Below are 22,976 nucleotides of genomic sequence, written 5' to 3' on the forward strand. Positions count from 1 at the left end.
ATTTTTCAAATACATGTTGAAAGCATTTTTATTTACCGAGCCAGCATATTCCCACATTTTCAAATATTGATTTGGCACTTCTCACACTTTTAGGGTTCTATTCCCACCAATTCCTCGCTGGTTTACTAGGCCATGTAGTTGCTTGTGATAGTAAAATGCAATAGATGATCATTGCTCGTCTTTGGACCTATTTCTTTATTGCAAAGACATAATCAGTTGGTGTGTGGCTTGCAAAGACATAATCAGCTCGTGTGTGGCCGAGTGGTTAGCTCATGACCCACCCTCCCTAACAGTCATGAGTTTGAACCCTAACTCGTGTGCTGCTACCCCTCTCTCCACCCCCAGAAAGAAGATGTGGTGTGATTCTTTTAGTTGGTCATTGCTTATATTTGAGCTAGCCATTGTAAATCCAATTGCAATCGAATTTTTATGGGTATGTAGGAAATATTTAATGTTTCTAGTTTTCATTATAAGTCCTCATTTCATAGCAAAGGTTGTTCATGGCATAGGTGTATCCTTCCCATGCCATTACATACAATACTGGTATATGTACATATTTACAAAAAAACAAAAGCATTGCCATCCCAATAAAATGCTCGAAGTCCATTGATATATAACAATAACCCTATGCATTTCATGCTTCCTAAGGTTATAGGGAGGACTACGTGTTCTACTCAAGTGCTCTTATGGAGTGTTAGAGTAGTAGGCTATAAACCTTTCTTCCACCTACTTGTGTGAGGTGAGGGCTTGTTAGATCTCACCCATAGTTCTTGGCCACCAATCTAGCATAACAGATAGAGAGGGGAAATCAAATCAAACTTGCTTATTATGGCCAAATAGCAACATCCCCACAACATATGTTAAGGCAAGGTAAGTAAAATAGGACATAAGTTGTGGCTAAATAACAATGTCCCCACAACACATGTTAAGGCAAGGTAAGTAAAATAGGACTTAACAATGGACTCATCAGAGTGGTGTGCTAAGAGATTAGGTTGACTCAAGATTGTTGGATGAAGTATAAGAGCAACCATCGTATCATCTTGTGGCCCAAGGTTAATGGTGGCAGTGGTGTCAGGGGAACAAGGGTGGCATTCTCTTTAAATGTTCCTCATATTAGTCATGTTATCCAGCATATTGCTCACAATGTGATATCTAAGGCAAGTCCCTTTGGGAGATTCTCTTATAGGAACCTATCAATGCAAGGTTTTAGGAGAATTAAGCCTTAGTCCACATCATGCTCTTAGGAAAAAATGTTGCTCTTAGGAACAACCACCATTCTATTAGCTAGTTCTCCTCCTCATTGTTCTCATTATTTCCATCTTTTCTACTCAAAAAAAATCTTTTTCTTGTGTTGAAATTGGAGTTTGTAGTTGGGTGCGTCTGTGGAGTGAGCATGAGTTAGCGAGTAGATTGGGTTATTGACAACTTGCCAGTGCGTGATTGAGCAAGAGTGAGCCAAACATATGTACGAATATGTACAAATGTAGTAATTAATCATTAAGGAATACTAAACTACCTATATTTACAGAACATCAAATAACAAGTTGATCATGAATTGACAAGAAATTTACGAATAATACAACATAAAAAATAGACCAATGGTAATATTGAGGCAAGAACAAGTAAAATTATAGTGCTAGTTTTTAGGAGAATGTGAGACACATGGCATTTCATGATAACTTCAAAAAGTTAAAATTTCTACCACATGGAGATGCCTATGCTGGTATTTCTACCATCACAAAATGGTACTAGTATTCCTTGTCTACCAAAAAGGAGTACAACATAAAAGAAGGCAAAGGAACTCTAGCCTAATGATGTGAAGTGGAAGGGAATCTCCTTCTATATTATCACTTCAAATGGTGGCATCCCCTGCTCATCAGCATCCTTTGTTTTCACATAGAACATTTCTTAAACACCAGCCTTGTATACAACTCCGCCAACAATCTCTGCTTTCATGTCCAATGCTTGCTAAATCTGTTCAAATGCAGCTTTAGATAAACCTCTTCTATAGGGAAACTTATGGCTTTTTTCCCCAAGAAGGTCACTATTGTCATGTGAAGGTGTGGATTTTGGGAGATCCTCAAGTGAAATACCAATATCAAAACCTACACGAATAAGCTTTTATGCTTCCCCAATTTTCGAGGAGGTGCCCTTTGCAATGAGCCATACATCAGGAACACTAGGGGGTGGATGTAAAACTAGTGTTTGAATCTTCCATGTATGTCACATCATTATTGCAAAAATAGCACATCTTATCATTTGTCCATTGTGACAACTGACACTCACTTGAAAAACAAGGAGCGACATCCCTACCTCACAATTGCACATCACATTTACGACCCCTTGCCCAATGATGGCACTTTACCCTACTTGTCTTTGGAACTCTCCTAATAGCCTATTTTGTATCATGAATTTCTTTTTCCATTATATTAGTCGTTTGTCTGTATCATGCTCCTAGTCTAACGTTGCATCCTTTGCCTTTATAGAGTCCACCCGGTCTACGGTCACATAGATAAATTCTGGTCTATGACTATAATTAGTAGCATTTTCCTCTTCTCCTTGGTGAAGAGGTCTCTTTTCTCGAATAGTCTTCTTCTCCCCCTTGAATTTTATCATGTCTATAAACATTGAAGTTCCAATCACTACATCACCGACTATTCGTGAAGTGGCTCCAGGAGATGGGCTGGTCTTTTGCCTTGAAAAAGTTCTATCTGCATTTGAAGATCAAGTCCACTACCAATGTATTTTCCCTACATGAAAGCTAGTTGGTCGAGTGCATTGCAAGATCTCATTTATCAGATATGTGACACAAGCATCATAGAGGCTAATTTTGTGCTTATAACCCTCTCTTGCTAGCCAACTCCCATGTTTTGATTCCGATAGATTAGTCATGGGCACCAACGCATTAATTGTGGGATCCCTGTCTTGCACACACACATGATTCTTAGGTCTTAACACGATCTCATTTTAAGAAGAAAACATATATCTTACAAACAACAAAGAGATTTTATGCACATGCACAAGAAAGAGTCCCCAGTGTCCTACTCTATAATGCCACCAATTGAGCCAACTATCAAGTTTTGCAATGCTCTTATCTGCAGCTTTACTTGTTGCACACTAAGCATGAATTTATATGAACTGTACAAGAGCATCATATTTTGTCTTGCATGTCCTCCACTTTTTCACACATTGCAATGTGCACCTCTCTATATGAGAAAATATATTTATGAACATTAAGGCTATCTCTACATGCCACATCATCATCAATTTGGGGACTTCTTGAGTAATCAAAATTTCCCATCATACTATATATCATTGGAAAGGTCTGATGAGAGTAGATTCCAAATGTGCAATCTCCACCAACTTTTGATTTGATTTGCAAAATTTTTACCATGAGCCCATTTTTCTAGAGAGAGGAGGTGTGGAAATCCTTAAGGGGCAAAAATGAGAGTCCATATTTCGCCTAATGGCTACGAATAACATTCCAATTGGCTTGTGCCTCATCAGCCATAAATCCACAAAAAATTAATGGCTTCCCTCATTTCTCAATCATAACTAAATTTAGATTCTCCTAGAATAAGACATGTGCCTCTTAATCTTCTTCCTTGAACTCACATGTGGCAATTGTTAACAACTCTTGGATACTGAAAATAAAATTAAAATATGATAGAAGTGTGCAAGGGAACTATTTGGACACTGAAAACACCGTGTTTTGAAATTTCCTTCCAACTACAATACATTAAAGTACTAGGAATCACTTAATTTCTAAGCTTCAATAATCCTTGGAGCTCTTGTACCATCTCAAAAAACCCTTTCTCAGACATGTGTTCTCTCACCTTTCTATCTTCATCTATAAATGCTTTCAAAATTAATTCCCTAGCAATAATCATCTAAATCTTTCTTAGACTTGCATTGTGATCCATGCTAACTATTCAAGCAACAGGGTCTTTTGTGTTTCTTAAAGCTGATCTACACATCCCCTTTGGTACCTCATGCGTATGCATCCCTTGCTATATAAATAGTCTATTGTGGGAAGAGTCTTTGGGCATAAAGTAGTACACACACTGAGCATATCCCCACACACATAGGAACATGCTTACAAAAGAAGCACTCTAAGTTCCCAAAACTACCCATTGCCAAAGAGCCCTTTGGAGGGGACTTAAATAATTTCCCTTTCCAATAAAGTCTATTTGAAATCTTTGAACGAGCAAGGAATAAACATCATTCATTTATACACTGATAGGTTCCACAACAAAAGCTTTTTCTTAAAATAAATGTTTTGTTGGATTTGGTTTGTGTCTGTGGTTTTGTCCATGCATTTACATCGTACTTCTGTTCCATTCCCTCCATCCCTTTTCCATTTATCAATTCATAAATAGAATTCCTGACACAAAGCTTGGGTAGATCAATCACTTTACACTTGTATTCACATTCTTCCACCATTTTTCTGAGGAGATCAGTATGGGGAAGAGTCCGAGTTATTTGGAATGCTGGCATTGCCTCTTGAAATATAGTCTCTTCTTCAATATCTAGGACAATGTTTTCATTGCATGATCCTTCATTTCTAACTTCCTCATCAATTACTTAGCAAAAGAATATCACTCTATAAAAAGTTATATTGCACAAAAAGTCAAAAAGCTTCACTTTATTACAAAAAGAAAAAGGGAGTACTAATCACATTGGAGAGTTGAGACCCCCACTTTGTTGTGTTATATTTGTTAAACAGATCTAGTTTTCTAGGAAGATAGAATTTAAAAGAAACTTACAAGAATTGATTTAATTCAAATAACTCATCAACTATCTCATGCTTAATACTTTAAAAATTTGAATACCAATTGAATAAAGTAAACAAAAATTAAATTGCAACAAGAGTTAGGGATAGAAAATACCACACAAGAAAATACCACACAAGACAAGATTGGGTGCAATCTCCCCCCTCAAGTGTGTAGCTCCACTTCTAGGACTTGAGTATTTAGAGAATTGTATTCATAAATAGCCCAAGGAGCTAATAATAGCTGTGCGTACAATTTGGGCTTGCTTTTCCCACTTTTGGGTATTGCTTTTTACATATTATTAACCATATAAAAGTTCCTAAGGTTTGTACATATAAAAGCTTTTGCCCAAATATAAATGCTATTGGGCCTTTACACATGAAATAACTTTGCGCACACTCGCGCGCGCGCGCGCACACACACACACACACACACACATAATAACCTTGTTCACATTCGCACATTCCATTAAGCTGATTTCTGCACACATTAAATCAAGCATATTTTGTTTGGTTATTAATTCATCAAAAATATGATAAAATATATACCTATAAAAGTCCTTCCATTTGAGGAAGCAACTATCCTCAGTTGTGTAAAAGAAAATACTGTAACAACAAGATTATGCTTGTAGGTATCGATGTTATAACCTGCAAGGTAAATTTAGAGGCTCCTATGGAATACCATAAATAGACTCAGAGGTTCATTAACCAAGCATGGCTCAGAGGCTCGGGTGAACATGTACTGCATGAATAAAAAGTCATGCGACACCTAAACTGGTGGTCCTCACACTCATCATCAATGCATAAGTAGTATGCACAAAATAACCTATCAATGTGAAAGGCTATAAATGATATAAAATTCTAATACATGTTTAACAAAAATGATCACAAGTGATCACCATCTTCACACCACCACTCAATCCATCAGCCATACGACACCTCAATCGGTACCCTTGCACATTTCATGCAGTGCAACACCTCAATCGGTACCCTCGCACTTCTCGTTAGCTATACTCTCATAGACACTGTCCACGAAATAATTAATTGAACACATCAATTAATCCCAATGTCGTCTTGAGATATAGACAACCCATAAGTATTCAAATCATAGCCACACACATGTTTACCAGGCGTAAGTAACCCGGGAATCACCCCGCCATACAAACCAACTGGAACAAATAGTGTAGGCCCACAAGCATGCCATATATGGGCGTCCCCGATATACAGTTACGTAAATGCATGAGAGGATGGCTTCATGATTGGTGTGAAAGAATAGATCTACACATAATGCATATGCAATGAACCAATCAAATGAATGTATGTAAGACAAGTCTAAGTGTCCCATACCACATAGGCGTGTTGCAAATACACACATAGAATGGTGAAAGATAGAAGACATAAATGTGTCTAGAGTAAGTATATGAAACTAATCTCATGTCCCATACCACTAGATTAATTCCATACATCACTTCCTTCAAAATCAAAGTTTGAGGCGGAGTGGCCAGTTCCCTCTGAAACTTAAATTTCAACATAAATTTTCTCTATATTAAAAATTTATTTAAGTTACTGAATTTCAACTAATCTTAATGTTGAATCTATGGTTTATTAATTAGGTCTTTAGGTTGTAAAAATATTATATAAATACTTATGGAAAAGTTTAAAGAAAGTGAATATATATACATACCTCTATCGTTGTGATATTATTGAAGTTTGTTTGTCAAAAGCAATATTAACACTCGAAAGAGATGTGAATTGTTATTGCCTCTATGGATAGGGTATATAAAGTTATTAAACAGAATTTCATGAGAAAATTAACATCATAAGAATAAAATATAAATTAATTATGGGTATAAAGATAAAGGGATACCAACCCTGAGATGAAAAGTTAACAAAAATGAAATTTGACATAGATAACAAGGAAACGAATACAAGAAATTGGATAATATTTACATTCCTCTAATGATGCGGGTGTGGGCCAGTACAATTATTTTCTTGGGGGGTAATTTGTTTTAAGGTAATGGAGTCAATCCATAAATGCGGGTGTGGTCCAGTACAATTATTTTCTTGGGGGGTAATTTGGTTTTAAGGTAATGGAGTCAATCCATAAATTCTTCACGACGAATCATCTTCTATACTATATCCACGAATGATGTTGATATGCTCTAGAAGGTGACCAAAACGTATATTTGGAGTAAAAAGCTGTGGTGTTGCCAATGGGTATGAAAGAAAAAACACTCTTTGTGATTATACGTCCAAATCTTTGACCATTCTTCCTGTTGTCGGTTGTTGAATATCTGTAGTAGTAAATGTTGAAATATAGCATGATTCGGGTTAGACAAATACGCTAAACATGTACATTTATGCCTAGAGTCGTAAGAGCTCCAAAGGTGGGTGAGGATCGTGAGGTGATGGTCGAGTCATAATTCTATAAACATAAAATTTTTGGTATGAGAACTTCTTGACTTTGGTCTCTCTTGGAGAGTTTTTGAGGGTTGAATACTTCTAATATTTAAATATAGGCATAAATACAATGGGAAACTAATAACAATTTTAACAATCTTGATTGTAAAAGAATGAAAGGAAAAACATAATTGCTAGAGTTTATAATTCAAAACAAAATAAATTGAAGTACATCTTTTGTCTAGGGCCAAGGGTGCCAAGAGCCCTGCTCATACAATCTAAAAAGATGACGGGGAAAAGTTTTCATAAGGTTAGTGATAGCTATTATCGAAAATGCTGCTAGAAAGTTGGGTACATGGATACAAATTTCGAATACCATGTTGAAAAAATATAGGTTGTACAATTTAGATTAAGCGTCAAGAAAGGCATTATGGGTCACCGCTTTGATGTCAAAGTCCACAACTTTCGTTGTTGAATCCCAAACGATTCCATGCGCCCATAGGGAAATAGATGTCCATTCCTCAAGGAAGGGCCAAGGGGGAGGCTCATGGTCTATGAGTTTCTCGACCAAAAGATAGATATGCGGTCCAGAAGTTTCTCTAAGGGCCAATAAGAGTGGTCGGCCATTTTGTCGATGACTTCAAGCCAAAATAGTAGAACTTTATTCAAATTCATGACGAACAAGCTTGTGAATAAAAGTATCTTATCTAGAATCCTAGGTAAAGTTTTCTTAAATGTTTTGATAACATACAACAATAAAAATTTTAAAACAATTGAACAAGAAACATAAATTTAAATTATACTTTGTTTATGCTATGTTTCAATATTAAACATGTTTTTTTTAAATACTAAAAGTTGATAAAATAAGGAAAGAATAAAACAAGAAGGTGGTCAATTTAATTAAACTATGGACAAAGTGTTTGACGGGTCTTGAGATGAAGAAACTAAAGTTTAATTTAAATTAAGGTTTTTAGAGTTTTTAGACAAAACTTGTCTTTGTGAGGGCAAGAATGATAAGCTTTTTAAAGCTTATATAATGGATAATTTATAAGTTTTGTAAAATCTTCAATAGAGTGCTTGTCTAACCCTTAGACGGTTATTTCATGAAAGATTTTGGTCTCCAAAGTCTAAAGCTTTACTCCCAAAGTTTAAAGCTTATGAGGGAAATTGTAACCAAAGCTTATATTAAAAGTGCTTTTATAGCAAGTATAGCGAGTCTCACCATGGTAATAATTTTCCCAACAACGTGGGTTTAGACCTTTCCTCCAAAATTTTAGCTTGTTGTTCAAGGCTTTATAATAAAGTTTAACGTGAGTTTTCAAACAAGTTTTAATAATGGGTTTTAGCTAAAGCCTTTCTAAAGTTTTAAATTTAAAGTTGGCTAAAGCCTTTCTAAAGTTTTAAGCTTCATAACGAAGATTTCTTTTTCTTTGGGCCAATGAAGACTTTTGGAGCTTGTAAAAATATAAGCCTTTTTACATAAGTCTGATCTTCTAGATTTGGCCAACCCTTCTTCCACATTTATATAGTTCTTTGGAAGAGATTCATACTTAGAATTTGATAATATATCTTCTAGAACTCTTTCCGTACGAAAATAAGTATTCGTACCTAATTAAGAATCATTGGAGTGTCCCACAATCATCTCTTTATGGATCACATTTTCAGAATATCATATGTACACATGATCTACTTTTTAAGTTTATATATTTATTGGGTATAAGCTTTTAAAGCTTATAGTAATAAGCTTTAAAGTATTTTAAATCTTAGTAATTTAAGATTTTTAAAGCTTCTTAGAGGCTTATTTAATGGCACTGGGATGTGCCAGAAAAAGGAGGAGGGGTATATGTGTGTGTGTGTGTGTGTGTGTGTGTGTGTTTTAAAGCTTGAAATTATAAAGCTCTCAAAGCTCATATAGCTTTTATCTTTTTAAAGCTTGGTTAAAGCTCTATTAACAAAGATTTATACTATTAAGCAAAGCTTATAAGCTTTGAAACAAAAAATAAATAGCGCCTTCTGTCTTCTTTGGAAACTCGTTGGTTGCGTGATTGGCAGGAAGGAGAGAGAAAGAGTGAAATCGCGTTGTCGATTGAAGAGAAGGCGGTGAAGAAAATTTGCGCTGTCACCATGGAGAAAAGATAGAGGGAGAATTTTAATTTTTTAAAAAAGTTATAATTCTTCTCTATTTAATTCCAAAAAGAAAAAAAGAGAAGCCTGTAAACGTTTCTCTCCATAAATTGATTCTTCTCTATTTAATTCCAAAAAGAAAAAAAGAGAAGCCTGCAAAAGTTATAATTCTTCTCTATTTAATTCCAAAAAGAAAAAAAGAGAAGCCTGCAAACGTTTTAAGATTTCAATTCTTGTCTCCATCTCCCTAGGTCTAGCTCTGATACCATTGTCTCACGGATCTAGTTTTCTAGGAAGTCAGAATTTAAAAGAAACTTATAAGAATTGATTTATTTCAAATAACTCATCAATTATCTCACACTCGACACTTTTAGAAATTGAATACCAATTGAATAAACTAAACAAAATTTAAATTTGCAACAAGAGTTAGGGATAGAAAATACCACACCAAACAAGATTGGGTGCAATCTCCCCCTCAAGTGTGTAGCTCCACTTCTAGGACTTGAGTATTTAGAGAATTGTATTCATGAAAATAGCCCAAGGTGCTAATAATTAATAGATGGGCATACGATTTGGGCTTGCTTTTCCCACTTTTGGGTATTACTTTACATATTATTAACCATATGAAAGTTCCTAAGGTTTGTACATATAAAAGCCTTTGCCCAAATATAAATGCTATTGGGCCTTTACACATGAAATAACTTTGTGCACAATGGCACACACATATATATATAATAACCTTGTTTACATTCGCACGTTCCATTAAGCTGAGTTCTGCACACATTAAATCAAGCATATTTTCTTTGATTATTAATTCATAAAAAATATGATAAAATATATTCATGTAACAATATTGGTGTTGCAGTGTGACCTAGAAAATTCTGGGTTACTTTGATCTACTCTTGCTAAAAGCAGGGAGATAAATTACATTTAAGTATGAAATGTTTCTCACTGTCAATCCCTTTATAGACAAGGGTTGGACAAAGAACTTGATAAACCCCATCCATTTAAATCAATGCCTCTAACACCACATCATGATCGTGATTAAGCTTTTCTTGTAGTGTTTTATGCAAAGCCACAGCCTCTCCATCCATGAAAGGAACTTCAATAGAAGTTGCTCCAACATTTCCCAAGAAAACCTTTGCAGACTTGCAACATTAATGGATTAATGATTTATTTACTATTTTACATTTACTTTTATTTCATTTTGATATCTTATAAACCTTACGTATATTATCGATTAGTTATAATTCATTTAAAACATTGCTATATGTTATTCAGTTAAAAAATATCAAAATAGGTTTTGCTATTTTAATTCAAAACTAATATTTATCACTAATGATAAAAAAATCTATTTTATGTGGATAGTAATATAATCTTTAAATAAAAATAATATTTTCTTGTGATTTATTCAAATATTTTTTTATTTAACAAGAAATAAGTACATATATATATTTACATGAATAAATATATGTGTGTATATATGTATGTATTTTTATCGATATATGTATGTATAGGGTTTAGGGTGATAAATTAATGAGAAAATGTCAATTGGGAAAGCATCAGTCTGAATCAATCAGACAATTGGATGAAAGTGTTGAAGGATCTGAGTCAGACAGTCAGTTCAGCCAGAGGATTCAGTTAGCTGTTAAACTGATGGTCAGATGGAGTGATTTATGTGCTTATTTGGTTGGATCTATCTAAGATCTTGAGTGTTTGAGTGTTTGGATGAGTTAGAGGACACAGTGGTGAAGAAGTTGGAGTCATCTGGATCAGCTGAATCAGCTGTGTCAGATTCAGTCAGCATTCAATCAAGTGGGAGTCAACAGAAGGTCAACAGAGAGTTGTTGAGTGCTTCAACGGGAATCCTTGATCCGAAGTAGAGAGCCAGTAGACGCGCCGTCCAATAATGCTCCGATTGTCACAGCCACCTCCATCGTGCTTATTAAATTTTGATTGCGATTCGACTTTATTTTTTTCATTCTAAGATTAAATATCTTTTATTGTAGATTTTGGACTTAATTCAAATCTGGGTATTCGGATGATAACAAATCTGAGAAAAATCAAATCCAGATTCAATCCGAATCAAGACATCCGGAAAGTTGGTGGATCCGGACAGATTCCAAATCCGGACATTTGAAAAGTCCATGGATCCACCAGACTGATTTCAAATCTAGACATCCATAGAGCTCGCAGATCTAGACTAATTCTAAATTTGAAAATTGGCAGATCCAGATAGATTCCGAATTTGGGCATCCGAAACGTTCATGGATTTGGATTGATTCTAAATCCAGACATTCGAAAAGTTCGTGGTCTCGGATTGATTTTGAATCTGAACGTCTAAAAAGTTAGCAGATCTGGATAGATTTTGAATGCCGAAAAGTTGTTACATCTAGATAGATTCCGAGTCTGGTTATCTGGAAAGTTGGCGGATCCAGACTGATTCCAAATCCGGACATCTGAAATGTTGGCATATATGGACTGATTCCTACCCCATATATTCATAGTGCATCTGGAAGGTCATGGTGCATAGTGCATCTGGATGGTCATAGTGCGTAGTGCGTCTGGATCATTATAGTTCATCCAAATCCGGATTGAATCCGAATTCGAACATCTAGAAAGTTTGCAGATCCAAATAGATTCCAAATCCGAACATTCAAAAAGTTCGTGGATCTGGACTGGTTTTGAATCTAGACATCCGTAGAGCTCGCGGATCCAAACTAATTCCAAATTTGAAAATTGGCGAACTTGGATAGATTCCAAATTTGGACATCCATAGAGCTCGCGGATCCAGACTAATTCCAAATTTGAAAATTGGCGGACTCAGATAGATTCTAAATCTGGACATCCAAAAAGTTCACGGATTTAGACTCTCTCCTCTCTCTCAGTATTCGTCTAGGCTTCTCTAATTTTTTAGTTTGAGTTTTTTTACTACCATGTCTTTCATTGCAAACATTAGCATCTATGCATTTGACTAGTTGTTTTCATTGGCTTCTTAGTAGTAAAAACTCCTTGACTCTGCCCTCCTTGGTGTCAGAGTTGCCATCGCCTACGTCCTCATGTTGGTTGTCATGTCCAAACCCAATGTCCAAGCTTGGTTCCATGGCTTATCTAGCCATGGTGTTCAATCATGTTGAGTTGTTTGAAGATTTGTTTTCATTGGCTTCTTAGTAGTAAAAACTCCTCAACTCTGCCCTCCTTAGTGTCAGAGTCACCATCGCTTACCTCCTCATGCTGGCCGTCATGTCCAAACCCAATGTCCAAGCTTGGTTCCATGGCTTATTTGGCCATGTCGTTCAATCGCGCGCTGAATGCCATGGCTAGATAAGCCATGGAACCAAGCTTGTGAACAAAGCTCATTGACTCGCATATGGTAAACAAAGCTCCTAGACTCTGCCATGTCCATAGCTACAAAGATCGTCGACTCGCAATATGGTAAACAAAGCTCCTCCTCTCATGATAGCTATCATGTCCAAATCCAATGTCCAAGCTTGTGGTGGACAAATGGGCATGATTGAACGCCATGGCCATATAAGCCATGGAACCAAGCTTGTGGACAAATAGTAGGCATGAAGTAATCTAATCTTTAAATAAAAAATAATATTTTCTTATGATTTATTCAAATATTTTTTTCAACAAGAAATAAGTACATATATATATTTACATGAATAAATATATGCATGCATATTCATCGATATATATACAGCCCGAGTTTAATATGTGCGCTCGAGTTTACATTTTTCCTGACTTTGCATTTTTGCCCAATGTCCAAGCTTGGTTTTCCATGGCTTATATGGCACGCGATTGAACGCCATGTTCATATAAGCCATGGAACCAAGGTTATGGACAAATGGTAGGCACGATAGGTGTTGACTTGAAGTGCTGTAAACTCTCCCATAGTTGACTTAGAGGAAAAAGATGATAGACAAGCACACAAACATTGCCACTGCTCTCTCAGGGGAAATCAAGGTAATGTCTTTAGATGAATACTATAACCTAAAGGATGATATGGTTGGGTGAAGGAGTGTTGATTGAAATTCACTTGTGACTATTCTCAAGGGCAAGGGGACCAAGGAGGACAAACTCCGAACTGCAATCGTATATTTGTTAGTAGTAAAAGCTACCCCTGTTCTACTGTAGAAGTTGAAGCTATTGCAGGAGTAGTAAGAGGAGGGGACGACACAAAGGAAGGGTCAGAGGAGGATGACCTAGAGGAGGAGTGGTCAGAGTAGGAGGAGGGGTCAGAAAAGGGTGCTTTTTTTGGCGAGCAATTACGGGTGAGCAGCCTTGCAAAACTGGCACGAGCGGTTGAAATCGTAACACATAGGCAGTATCTTCTAGAGCCATATCTTGTTCCCTACTCTATTTCACTCTCTCTATGACTCTCTCTCTCTCTCTCTCTCAATATTGACACATTTACACACCAACACATTTCACACTTGCAAGATATTTCACATGTAACATATAGGACATTTCTCTCTCTCTCTCTCTCTCTCTCTCTCTCTCTCTCTCTCTCTCGATATTGATGCATTTACACACCAACACATTTCACACATTTTCAAGATATTTCACATGTAACACATAGGAAATTTCTCTCTCTCTCTCTCTCTCTCTCTCTCTCTCTCTCTCTCTCTCTCACACACACACACACACACACACACACACTCGATATTGACACATTTCAAACTTTTGCAAGATATTGATAAATGTCACTTCCATACATGAGACGTGAATACAAAATCCAAATGTTTTTGGAAACCAATCACATGGTCATCTCTATGACTCATATTCCATGTGAGGCACCAGCATTACTTGAAGTTGTATCATCTTGCTGGTTTATGTTGGGTCATGTAGGCCCCCCCAAATGTAGATACTGATATAGGTTGGTTATGTTATGCTGTGGAATACCATAAGTGTATGGCATCATTTGTACTCTTGGGTGGTGGTGGATAGTAAGAAAGGATACATTAGCAAAACCCTCGGTAACTCCTACATCAGATGTGAATGTAGAACTGACATCTCTACTTGCCTCCTCTCTGATCATTACCCCGTGATATTAGTGTTGGACAACCATGACAAAAAGGTCTCTAATCAATGGTTCCACACGGATCCTGCCCTGTTCAAAATGCCTACTATTATTCAGGAGGAAGTCAAAAGCATCTGGACTGAATTCTTCAATTGTGGCATTACCCCGGCGAGGGCTTGGAGTCTGGCCATCAAATCTACCCAAGCTCTTTTGATCTGCATTAGGAAAGAGGTAACCAGAATCAGGAAAAATAGAAGAGATTTGCTATATCTGAAACTAAAAGAACTGGAAACTGCAGCCAATAAGGAAGATGCGGCTATTCAAGAAGCCGTTCTTGGCACTAGGGCGGTTGAAATTAGGAGAGAAGAGGAGGTAACCCAGAAGCAGGCCCTTCTTTTCTTTAGAGATTGGTGGGCTGGAAAAGCTTACCTTCCCACTCTTGAGATGTTCAAAATGCTAAAAGTCAAACAATGTAAGGATGCAATCCCTACACTGCATGATCCCAACTATCTGGATAATGATCCCACTATCTGGATAACACCTCTGAGGAAGGGAAAAGATCAAGAGTCTTCCAGTACTTTAACAATATATTTAGTAAAGGGGGAGGGGTGACCAATGACCAACTCAAATGCATAGCTCTTATAAAGGTGAGAAAAAGCCTGGGGATTGATGGCATGCCCGCTGAATTCTACAAGACATTCAAGGATCTCTTGCTGTCTCCCTTACTGGCGGTGTGGCAGGAGGCTATCTCTTTTGGGGCGTTGCCTCGCCCGATCAATGAAGGGTGGATAAAGCTTATCCATAAGAAAGGGGAGAAGAATGACTTGAACAATTGGAGATCGATTACCATGTTAAACTGTGCCTACAAAATATTTGCCAAGGCCCTTGCGCTGAGACTGTCTAGTCATTTAAAGAATTGGATCAGACAGGAGCAAAAGGGATTCATCAAAGGAAGGTACATTCTGGATGCCATTATCACCTTGTGGGAGGGTATGGAGTATGCAGAAGAATCTGAACAGGACTACATCTTCTTCAAAATTGACTTTGACAAAGCCTATGATAGGCTCGGTTGGCATTATGTTCTAGAATCCCTTAAACACATGGGTGCAGGTCAGCACTTCATCCAGATGGTGAGTACTCTTTTTGGGAATGCCACGGCTAGGGTGAACGTCAATGGTGTGCTCTCTGATGCGTCTCCCTGACCAAATCTATCAGACAAGGCTGCCCTCTAGCACCCCTCCTCCTGGCTGATTAAAGATAGGATGGACAAAGGGGAAATGAATGGTATCTCTCTGCCCAACAATAAACAGCTATGCACCCAAATGTTTGCTGATGATACTAATGCCATGGTTTGCCAATACTGAGATAAGCATAAAGTGCTTTTGGGAGTGCTTGGACATTTACTACAGGGCTTCTGGCTTAGTCATTAACCATAAAAAAACAGGTATCAGGTCCCTTATTGACAAGCCTCCTGATTGGTTGATTCAAGCTGGCTGCAAAGTCCTAGAAGAGGGAGTAATTTTCAGATTATTGGGCATTCCCATGGGATTCAAGGTCACCTTGAAGCAAAGATGGATGTGGGTGCTAAACAAGGTGGAAGAGAAACTTACCAGATGGCAGAAAATACATCTAAACTTGGGGGTAGAAAGATGGTAATTAACTACTTCATTATCCCTTCTATCATCTACTTTCTCAGCTGTGCTGGAGACCGCCAGACTCTGATCTACTGCAGTTTATAAGGCTTTGCAGGAACTATCTATGGGGAGGGGACCCCTGGATTAGGAAAATCCCTAAAGTCAGGTGGGAATGGTGCTGTTTGGATACAGGTAAAGGGGGCCTTGGAATCAAAGACGTGTCCAATTTGGCTAATAGAATGGCTGCCAAGTGGGTGCTGAGAAGCTTTCTCTACCCCTCTGAAGACTGGGCCTGGTTGATCACTAGGAAGTTGGAACAATTCTAGCTTAAACAATTCCCCAAGTGGAAGAAGCTCCCCCCCGCTCACAATTATGGCGAGCAAATACTTGGTGAAACCGGTTGGCAGCCAATTGGTCCATTCGTTTTGGTCCGCCTGGAATGCTATCAAGACTGACCTTATCCTGTCTGAGAAGCCTAGCTACACATGGGGGGTACACGGGAGAGACTCTATCTGGTGGCCAAGCATTCCCCTCCCCCAATTGATAATGCCCAAGCTGAAGCGGCTTTGAGAATGCATAGGAAAGGAGTATGCTATTGGTGGGAAATTTGGGATAGAGACATCAATGCTTGAATGTCCAGAGTTGATCTGATCAGAGATTATAATGTCTCATATGCAGAATTAGGCCTTATTGGGATAAGAATCAGATTATGGCACCAATCGGACACTTGGCTGCTTTCGATTAAAGATATGCCAGCGCACAAAGCTTTTCCAATGGAAGAATAAAAAAGGACTTCTCCCTATTCCCCCCAAACAGAGAACGGATCCTATCCATTGCACACTAAACAAGAGATGGGGAATCCTTCTGGACAGAGTGCAATGGTATTTTCTGTTTGACAAGCTATGGAATAAGTATGTGGAACCAAAAAAAGCATGCCTAGCTTGGTTGGTCATGTGCAAAGCTATTTGGACCCAGCTTAAAGCCTTCAGACTTAACATAGGGGATGGGAAGTGCCACAGATGCAAGGAGGTGGAGGATGACCTGCACATTTTCATGCATTGCCCTATTGCAAAGAAATGTTTCGAGTCATTGACCAAATGCATTCAGCTATGGAATGGCTACACCCTTGGCTGGAAAAACTTGTTACTTGGAGAAGGCATCGGGTGCACCTTGGAACTATGGGCTATCCTGGAACCGAAATGTTATAGTGCTTATGGTTAAATAGACTTGATTCCATTTTTAATAGTATGCATACTAAAAATTTCAGGCCGAAAGAGAACTTGATTCATGTAGGTGAAAGATGCATACAAAGAAGGCTGAAAGACATGGACTCCAAGCTTCATCGGCTGCAGGAAAAAGCTAAAGGAAAGCAAGTGGATCAGCTAACACAGCAAATTCAAGAATTGTGGAAGATGAGAGAGGCCGTCATCTCCAAGGATGTGTTGCTCATCAAAGCACTCTATGCCTTTTGCAAGTCACACTCACGAAAAGAGGGAAAAGCTGGTTTCACAGCTAGAGAAACTTCTCAATTAAGTCAAAGGCAAGCTCAGAGCTTGCGGAACTGTATGTCATGTGCATAGTCAATGGTCTCATTAGAGTTCTCAACATGTTGTAACCTGTCTCTTTCTAACTTCTTAATATAAACAGCCAGTTTTTTGAGAACCCATAGTAAGCTCTAGATGGAGGGCGTGAACCACCGAACCATCGCCACTAATGGCATCAGCATGCACATCGCAGAAATGGGCGCAGGTTTGCTTTGCTCACCATATCAACATTAACCTAATCATCCTTCATTAGAAGCTCTAATTCCCTCTGCTGTGCCCTAACACATATTTAGCAATCTAATCCTCCATTCTGAGGATATAGATCACGGCTACGTCCATGATAATGCGCCATTCATATTGTTTGTGAAATTTTATGTGGTGCAGGTCCAGTGGTGCTATTCCTTCATGGATTTCCTGAGTGCTGGTATTCATGGCGCAAGCAGATCCGTGCATTTGCCGACGCAGGATTTCATGCAATAGCTCCGGATTTGCGTGGCTATGGTGATACTCATGCTCCAGATGGTGTGGAAAAATACACCTTTTTGCATATTGTGGGTGATTTGGTTGGCCTGCTTGACTCCTTGCAAGTCCCAAAGGTATGGGAGAATGATGTCCTTCATGCCCATGATAATGGATTATCCACTACTAATTTCCATACTTAAGAGGAGTTGAACAAAATTTCTGAAAGTAGCTTAGATTTATGGCTTTGGGAAACCCAAATCCACATTAGCATATATTGCATTTGCAATTTATTGCAGGCATTTGTGGTTGCTCATGATTGGGGTGCTGTAATTGGCTGGAACCTGTGCCTTCTCCGTCCCGATAGAGTTATTGCACTTGCCAGTCTCAGTGTTCATTTCAATCCGCGGCACCCTGCCGGCAGCATAGTGCAACTATTGAGATCCACATACGGAGATCATCATTATATCTGCAGATTTCAGGTACAACTGTTTCCTCATTGGCTTCAAAGTATGAGTATTAATGTAAGAGCTACAAATTGAATCCAAGATGGCTGTAGAAAATGAACATGCAATCTTCAACATCCAACTGCCTGCTCTACCCAACAATGCGTGCCTGTCGGCAGGGTACATCCAGGCTGCCTGTGAGGGTTGGATAGGCTAAGTAAAACTTGCAAATGCAGTGCTCATTTCAGTGAGTTTAGGATCTATTGTTGCTTTTTGTATCAGTAGTACATCTTATTTGACTATGGGGTTTATCCCATTCATTTTCAATGATTTTCTGAATATATTAAAGATTTGATCTTTACTGTTCAGGAGCCAGGAGCAGCCGAGGCGATGATCACAAGCATGTCCCCAGGGCTGTATTTGAAAAAAGTGTTTTGCAATGCAGTGATTCAAGAGTTAAAGTCTGCTGAGGGAAATGAGGAGCTGACCCTTCCAGACTGGATATCAGAGGAGGATCTTACATACTATGTCACCCAATTTGATAAAAGTGGATTCACTCCTCCCCTCAATTACTATCGGGCTTTGGACCTGTAAGAGCAGGCACACTTCTTGGGGGCCCTAAGTCATAAGTAAATTTTTGTCTATAGTATTGAGGTGTCATGTTGTGTGTGTGTGTAGTTCTCAAAATGGAAATCTGTAATCATGTACTAAGGGGAAATGAATAGGGATAACAAGGCACTAGGCTTATATGTCCCAATGCCACATCATCAAATCATGCTCAACACACGTGTATAGTAACGAGGCACAAGGCTATATCACAATACCATTTCATCAAATCAGACTCACATGTGCCAAACTTCAAGGAGAAATTAATGCAGATCACCTCATAAGATCACATGCTCGCATCATCAACTCATACTCTATGCCATAGAAGTCACCTTCCTCTATAAAATATAATTCCCTCTCCTTGCTCTCCCCCTAAAACAACCCCAAGCAAAGGTACAACTATGTAATCGTGGGAAAGGATGCAAAAGGTATAGCCATGTAATTGTGGGAAAGGATGCAAAAGGGTGGGTGAGAAAATGTAGGACACTAATATGAAGCTGATGTGGAGGATATTGTTTTGTTGCAGGTCCTGGGAACTCACAGCTGCGTGGGCAGGAAGTAAGGTGATGGTTCCGGCACTCTTCATTGTTGGTGACAAAGACATCGTGTATGGTTTTCCTGGTGCTAAAGAATACATACATGGAGGTGGGATGGCAGCCGATGTACCCAATCTCAAGGATATTATTGTACTTGAAGGTGTCCAGCACTTCTTGCATGAAGAAAAACCAGCAGTAGTGAATGCTCATATCCTTGGCTTTTTCAAGAGCTTTGGCACTGATTAATAAGATGGCACTACACCTACTCTCAGCCTACAGCAGGGCTGCATCATGAGGAGAAATCACTTAATAAGTGTGAGTAGGATTACAACATTATGGGATTTAAGTTTTCCATGTAAGTTAAACTGAGTTACATACGTGGATGCATTGGGATTGTGGAGTCACATGGCATCAATGGTGGATTTGGTTTGACGGATGTGATTGTCAGTTCAAGTCTTTGAGGCATTTCTATTGGTTGTACAAGTGGCACTCAGAGATTAACATATAGGCTATTTGTAACTTTTTTGAGACTAGCCATGGGAAGGGGGAGCATGATGGTGTTGGTGCTTGCATGAAGCATGCTTTATGGTCTCACCAGCTTCAGCATGATGCGGATAGGTTTGGAGATGTAAAGCAGGTGTGGTGGAGTGGTGTGCATGGCACTTGAGTGATAGCGTGACCTGTTTTTATCCTTCACATGACGCAACGCTAGTTGTGAAATTTTTTTGGGTGCGTGGATGTCAGCACCGTGGATTGCTTAGTGGCATTCTACTAGTAGAGCAACTACTAGACAGCTCTAGGCACTTTGGGCTTCCACTCCATTTGAAGCACCTCTTGTATCGATCCCATTATCTTCACATGACGATTTGCATGCTTTTGTGAAGCATGTATAAATGGTGATTGAGTGAGTTTGTCATGTTTGCATGGGTAGATTCTTGGAGTAAAATCCTTGAAGCGTGAGCGGGTGATAACACCACATTATTCGATACATGTTATCTATACGACATATGATGTTGGCAGTTGACTATGACAAGCTTACATATTTATTGGCCATGGATGATGTCTTTATTGTCATTTTCCCTGATGGCAATGAGGAGTAGGTAGACTGCTATTTTTTGAGATGCTATATACTAAAGAGCACTCTCAACGAGGATGCCATGGATGGTCATGGGGTTTAGTTTGATGCACATAGCATGGTTGTGGCAGGTTAATATTTTCAGTGGGTTCGTAAGCATGGGAGAAACATTCATTTTCAGCAGTACGAGGTTGGTCGCGAGGTATACATCTTCTCTCATCTTGTGATTACGATCAAGTTTTGACTTGATTGAGTTCAAAGTCACAAAAGCAGCACTTGATCTCCTTGGCAGCTTCATGTAGATAAGCATGATAGTATATTAGATGTTTTGAGAGCTAGAGAGGGTCTTGATGATTAGTTTGCTATCATCGCAAGTTGTAATTTGATTTTTTATTATTGTATTATTGGTGTCTCACTTTTTTTTAAATCGTAATTTATTTTCTCTGCTTTATTGTTGCATCATTTTGTCTCTATTTGTTTGGTGGCATTTGTCTTTCGGTTTGTAAAGTCGGATGGAGGGTAGAAGAGTTTAGAGCCATAAATGTTTTATCATTTAGTTGAAATGTGTGAGCTAAATGCCTAAGTTCGAGGGGGCTCTCTAAGGCCAAGACACATGAAAAAGTAGGTGTCTGGTTTGCACATTTCAACTAAATGTGCTTAGATAGTGACCAAACTTTGCGAGTGTGTACACATGGATCCCACCCACTCTTGCAAAGTTTGGTCACCATCCAAGCTCATTTGCTTGGATTATGTAAGCCAAAGACATAATTTTGAGAAGGCTCTCTAAGGTTAAGACACATTAAAAAGTAGACGTTTGGTCTGCACATTCCAATTAAATAGCCTCAGATAGTGAGACTGAACTTTACAAGTGTGTACATGTGGATCCCAATCTCACTCTTGCTAAGTTTGGCCACCATCTAAGCTTATTTGGTTGGATTATTCTAGACAAAGGTCCAATTTTAAAGAGACTCTCTACGGCTAAGGAGCTCTCTAAGGCCATTAAAAAGTAAGCGCCTGGCTTACACAGTCCAATCAAATGTGCTCGGATGGTGAAAGCACAAACTCTGCAAGTGTGTGCACATGGACCTACCCTCACTCTCGTAAAGTTTAGCCACCATCTGAGCCCATTTGTTTGGATTGTGTGTGGACTAAAGACCCAATTTTGAGTGGGCTCTCTAAGGCCAAGACACATTGAAAAGTGGGCATCTGGCATGCACATTGCAACTAAATGTGTTTGGATGTGGTGAGATCAAACTTTACAAGGGTGTACATGTGGATCCCATCCTCACTCTTACAGATGTCTCTACATTGCAACTAAATGTGCTCAGATGTGGTGAGACCAAACTTTACAAGTGTGTACATGTGGATCCCATCCTCACTCTTACAAAGTTTGGTTCCTGTTCAAGCTCATTTGGTTGGATTGTGTGTGCCAATGGCTTAATTTTGAGAAAGCTCTCTAACGCCAAGACATTAAAAAGTTGATGTCTAGTCCACACATTTCAACCAAATGTGCACGGATAGTGGCCAAACTTTGTACTTATATACATGTGAATCCCACCCTTTGCTAAGTTTGGTCACCATATGGGTTCACAGTGTTAAGGGATAAGTACACTAAAAATAGAAGGCTCTTAAGAGAAAATATGCTAAAAAAAGAAGACATGTTTGGATAAGTTTGTGCGTGTGTGTGCATATGAATATTTATGTGTATTACGTAGGTGCATATGTGTGTATATCCCAAGACACATAAGTGAGTGAGTGTGTATGTGTGAGTGCCAAGATACACGAGTGAGTGAGTGTGTGTGTGTGTGTGAATGTTTGTGTGCATGTGTGCCTTAGAAAGAGAGAGAGAGAGAGGGAGGGAGAGAGAGAAATCATACACTTCTATGGAACTAAAATGGGATGATATATAAATATGAGATTATAATACAGGCCAACATCGCCTCTAGGTCCACCACGATGTGTAAGGCAGACGATAAGTCATCCACTCTCACATAGACCGTCGATAGATCATGTCCTCAATGGACTCGCATGAGTCCATGCTAAAGAGGATGTAAAGTTGCCAAATGAAAACTCTAACCTAGGTTTGAAAGTGATCAAAATGTCTAATAGAGATTAGAGAATATTTAATATAGATTAGGTGAATGATTAAGTGAAAAGCTAATTTAGATTAGCGAGAGAGGAAACTCTAAGAGTGAAGAGTGAGAATGAGGGGGAGAGGATAATGAAAACTTTATCGCTTGATCGAGGTATGGTTAGGGTTTTTAGACACAAGGGATATCTCTCTATAGGTAGAGTCACTGAGTATTTTTGTGATGTTGTGGTTCTTAGAGAACGCAGTTGATGTAGTAGTACTAG

General features: G+C 38.5%; 1 protein-coding gene across 2 annotated transcripts; it reads left to right on the top strand.

Annotated features, from left to right (window-relative positions):
- The first annotated feature begins 17,507 nt into the window (after nt 1-17,507).
- On the top strand, nt 17,508-20,023 carry LOC147640258 (epoxide hydrolase 3-like). Of its 2 annotated transcripts, none has more exons than XM_086778625.1 (5): nt 17,508-17,704; nt 17,884-18,095; nt 18,258-18,440; nt 18,774-19,004; nt 19,537-20,023. In XM_086778625.1, exons 1-4 carry the CDS (start codon nt 17,635-17,637, stop codon nt 18,996-18,998), a joined length of 690 nt encoding a protein of 229 aa, XP_086634751.1. In that variant the 5' UTR covers nt 17,508-17,634; the 3' UTR covers nt 18,999-19,004; nt 19,537-20,023. The 2 variants fall into 2 exon arrangements, with proteins under 2 accessions (XP_086634751.1, XP_086634742.1); XM_086778616.1 differs by having other exon boundaries at nt 17,516-17,704; nt 18,774-18,994.
- The last annotated feature ends 2,953 nt before the right edge of the window (nt 20,024-22,976 follow it).

Source organism: Cibotium barometz, chromosome 3 (genome assembly GCF_041138505.1).
Source record: "Cibotium barometz isolate CiBa-2024 chromosome 3, ASM4113850v1, whole genome shotgun sequence".
In the NCBI taxonomy this organism is placed as follows: domain Eukaryota; kingdom Viridiplantae; phylum Streptophyta; class Polypodiopsida; order Cyatheales; family Cibotiaceae; genus Cibotium; species Cibotium barometz.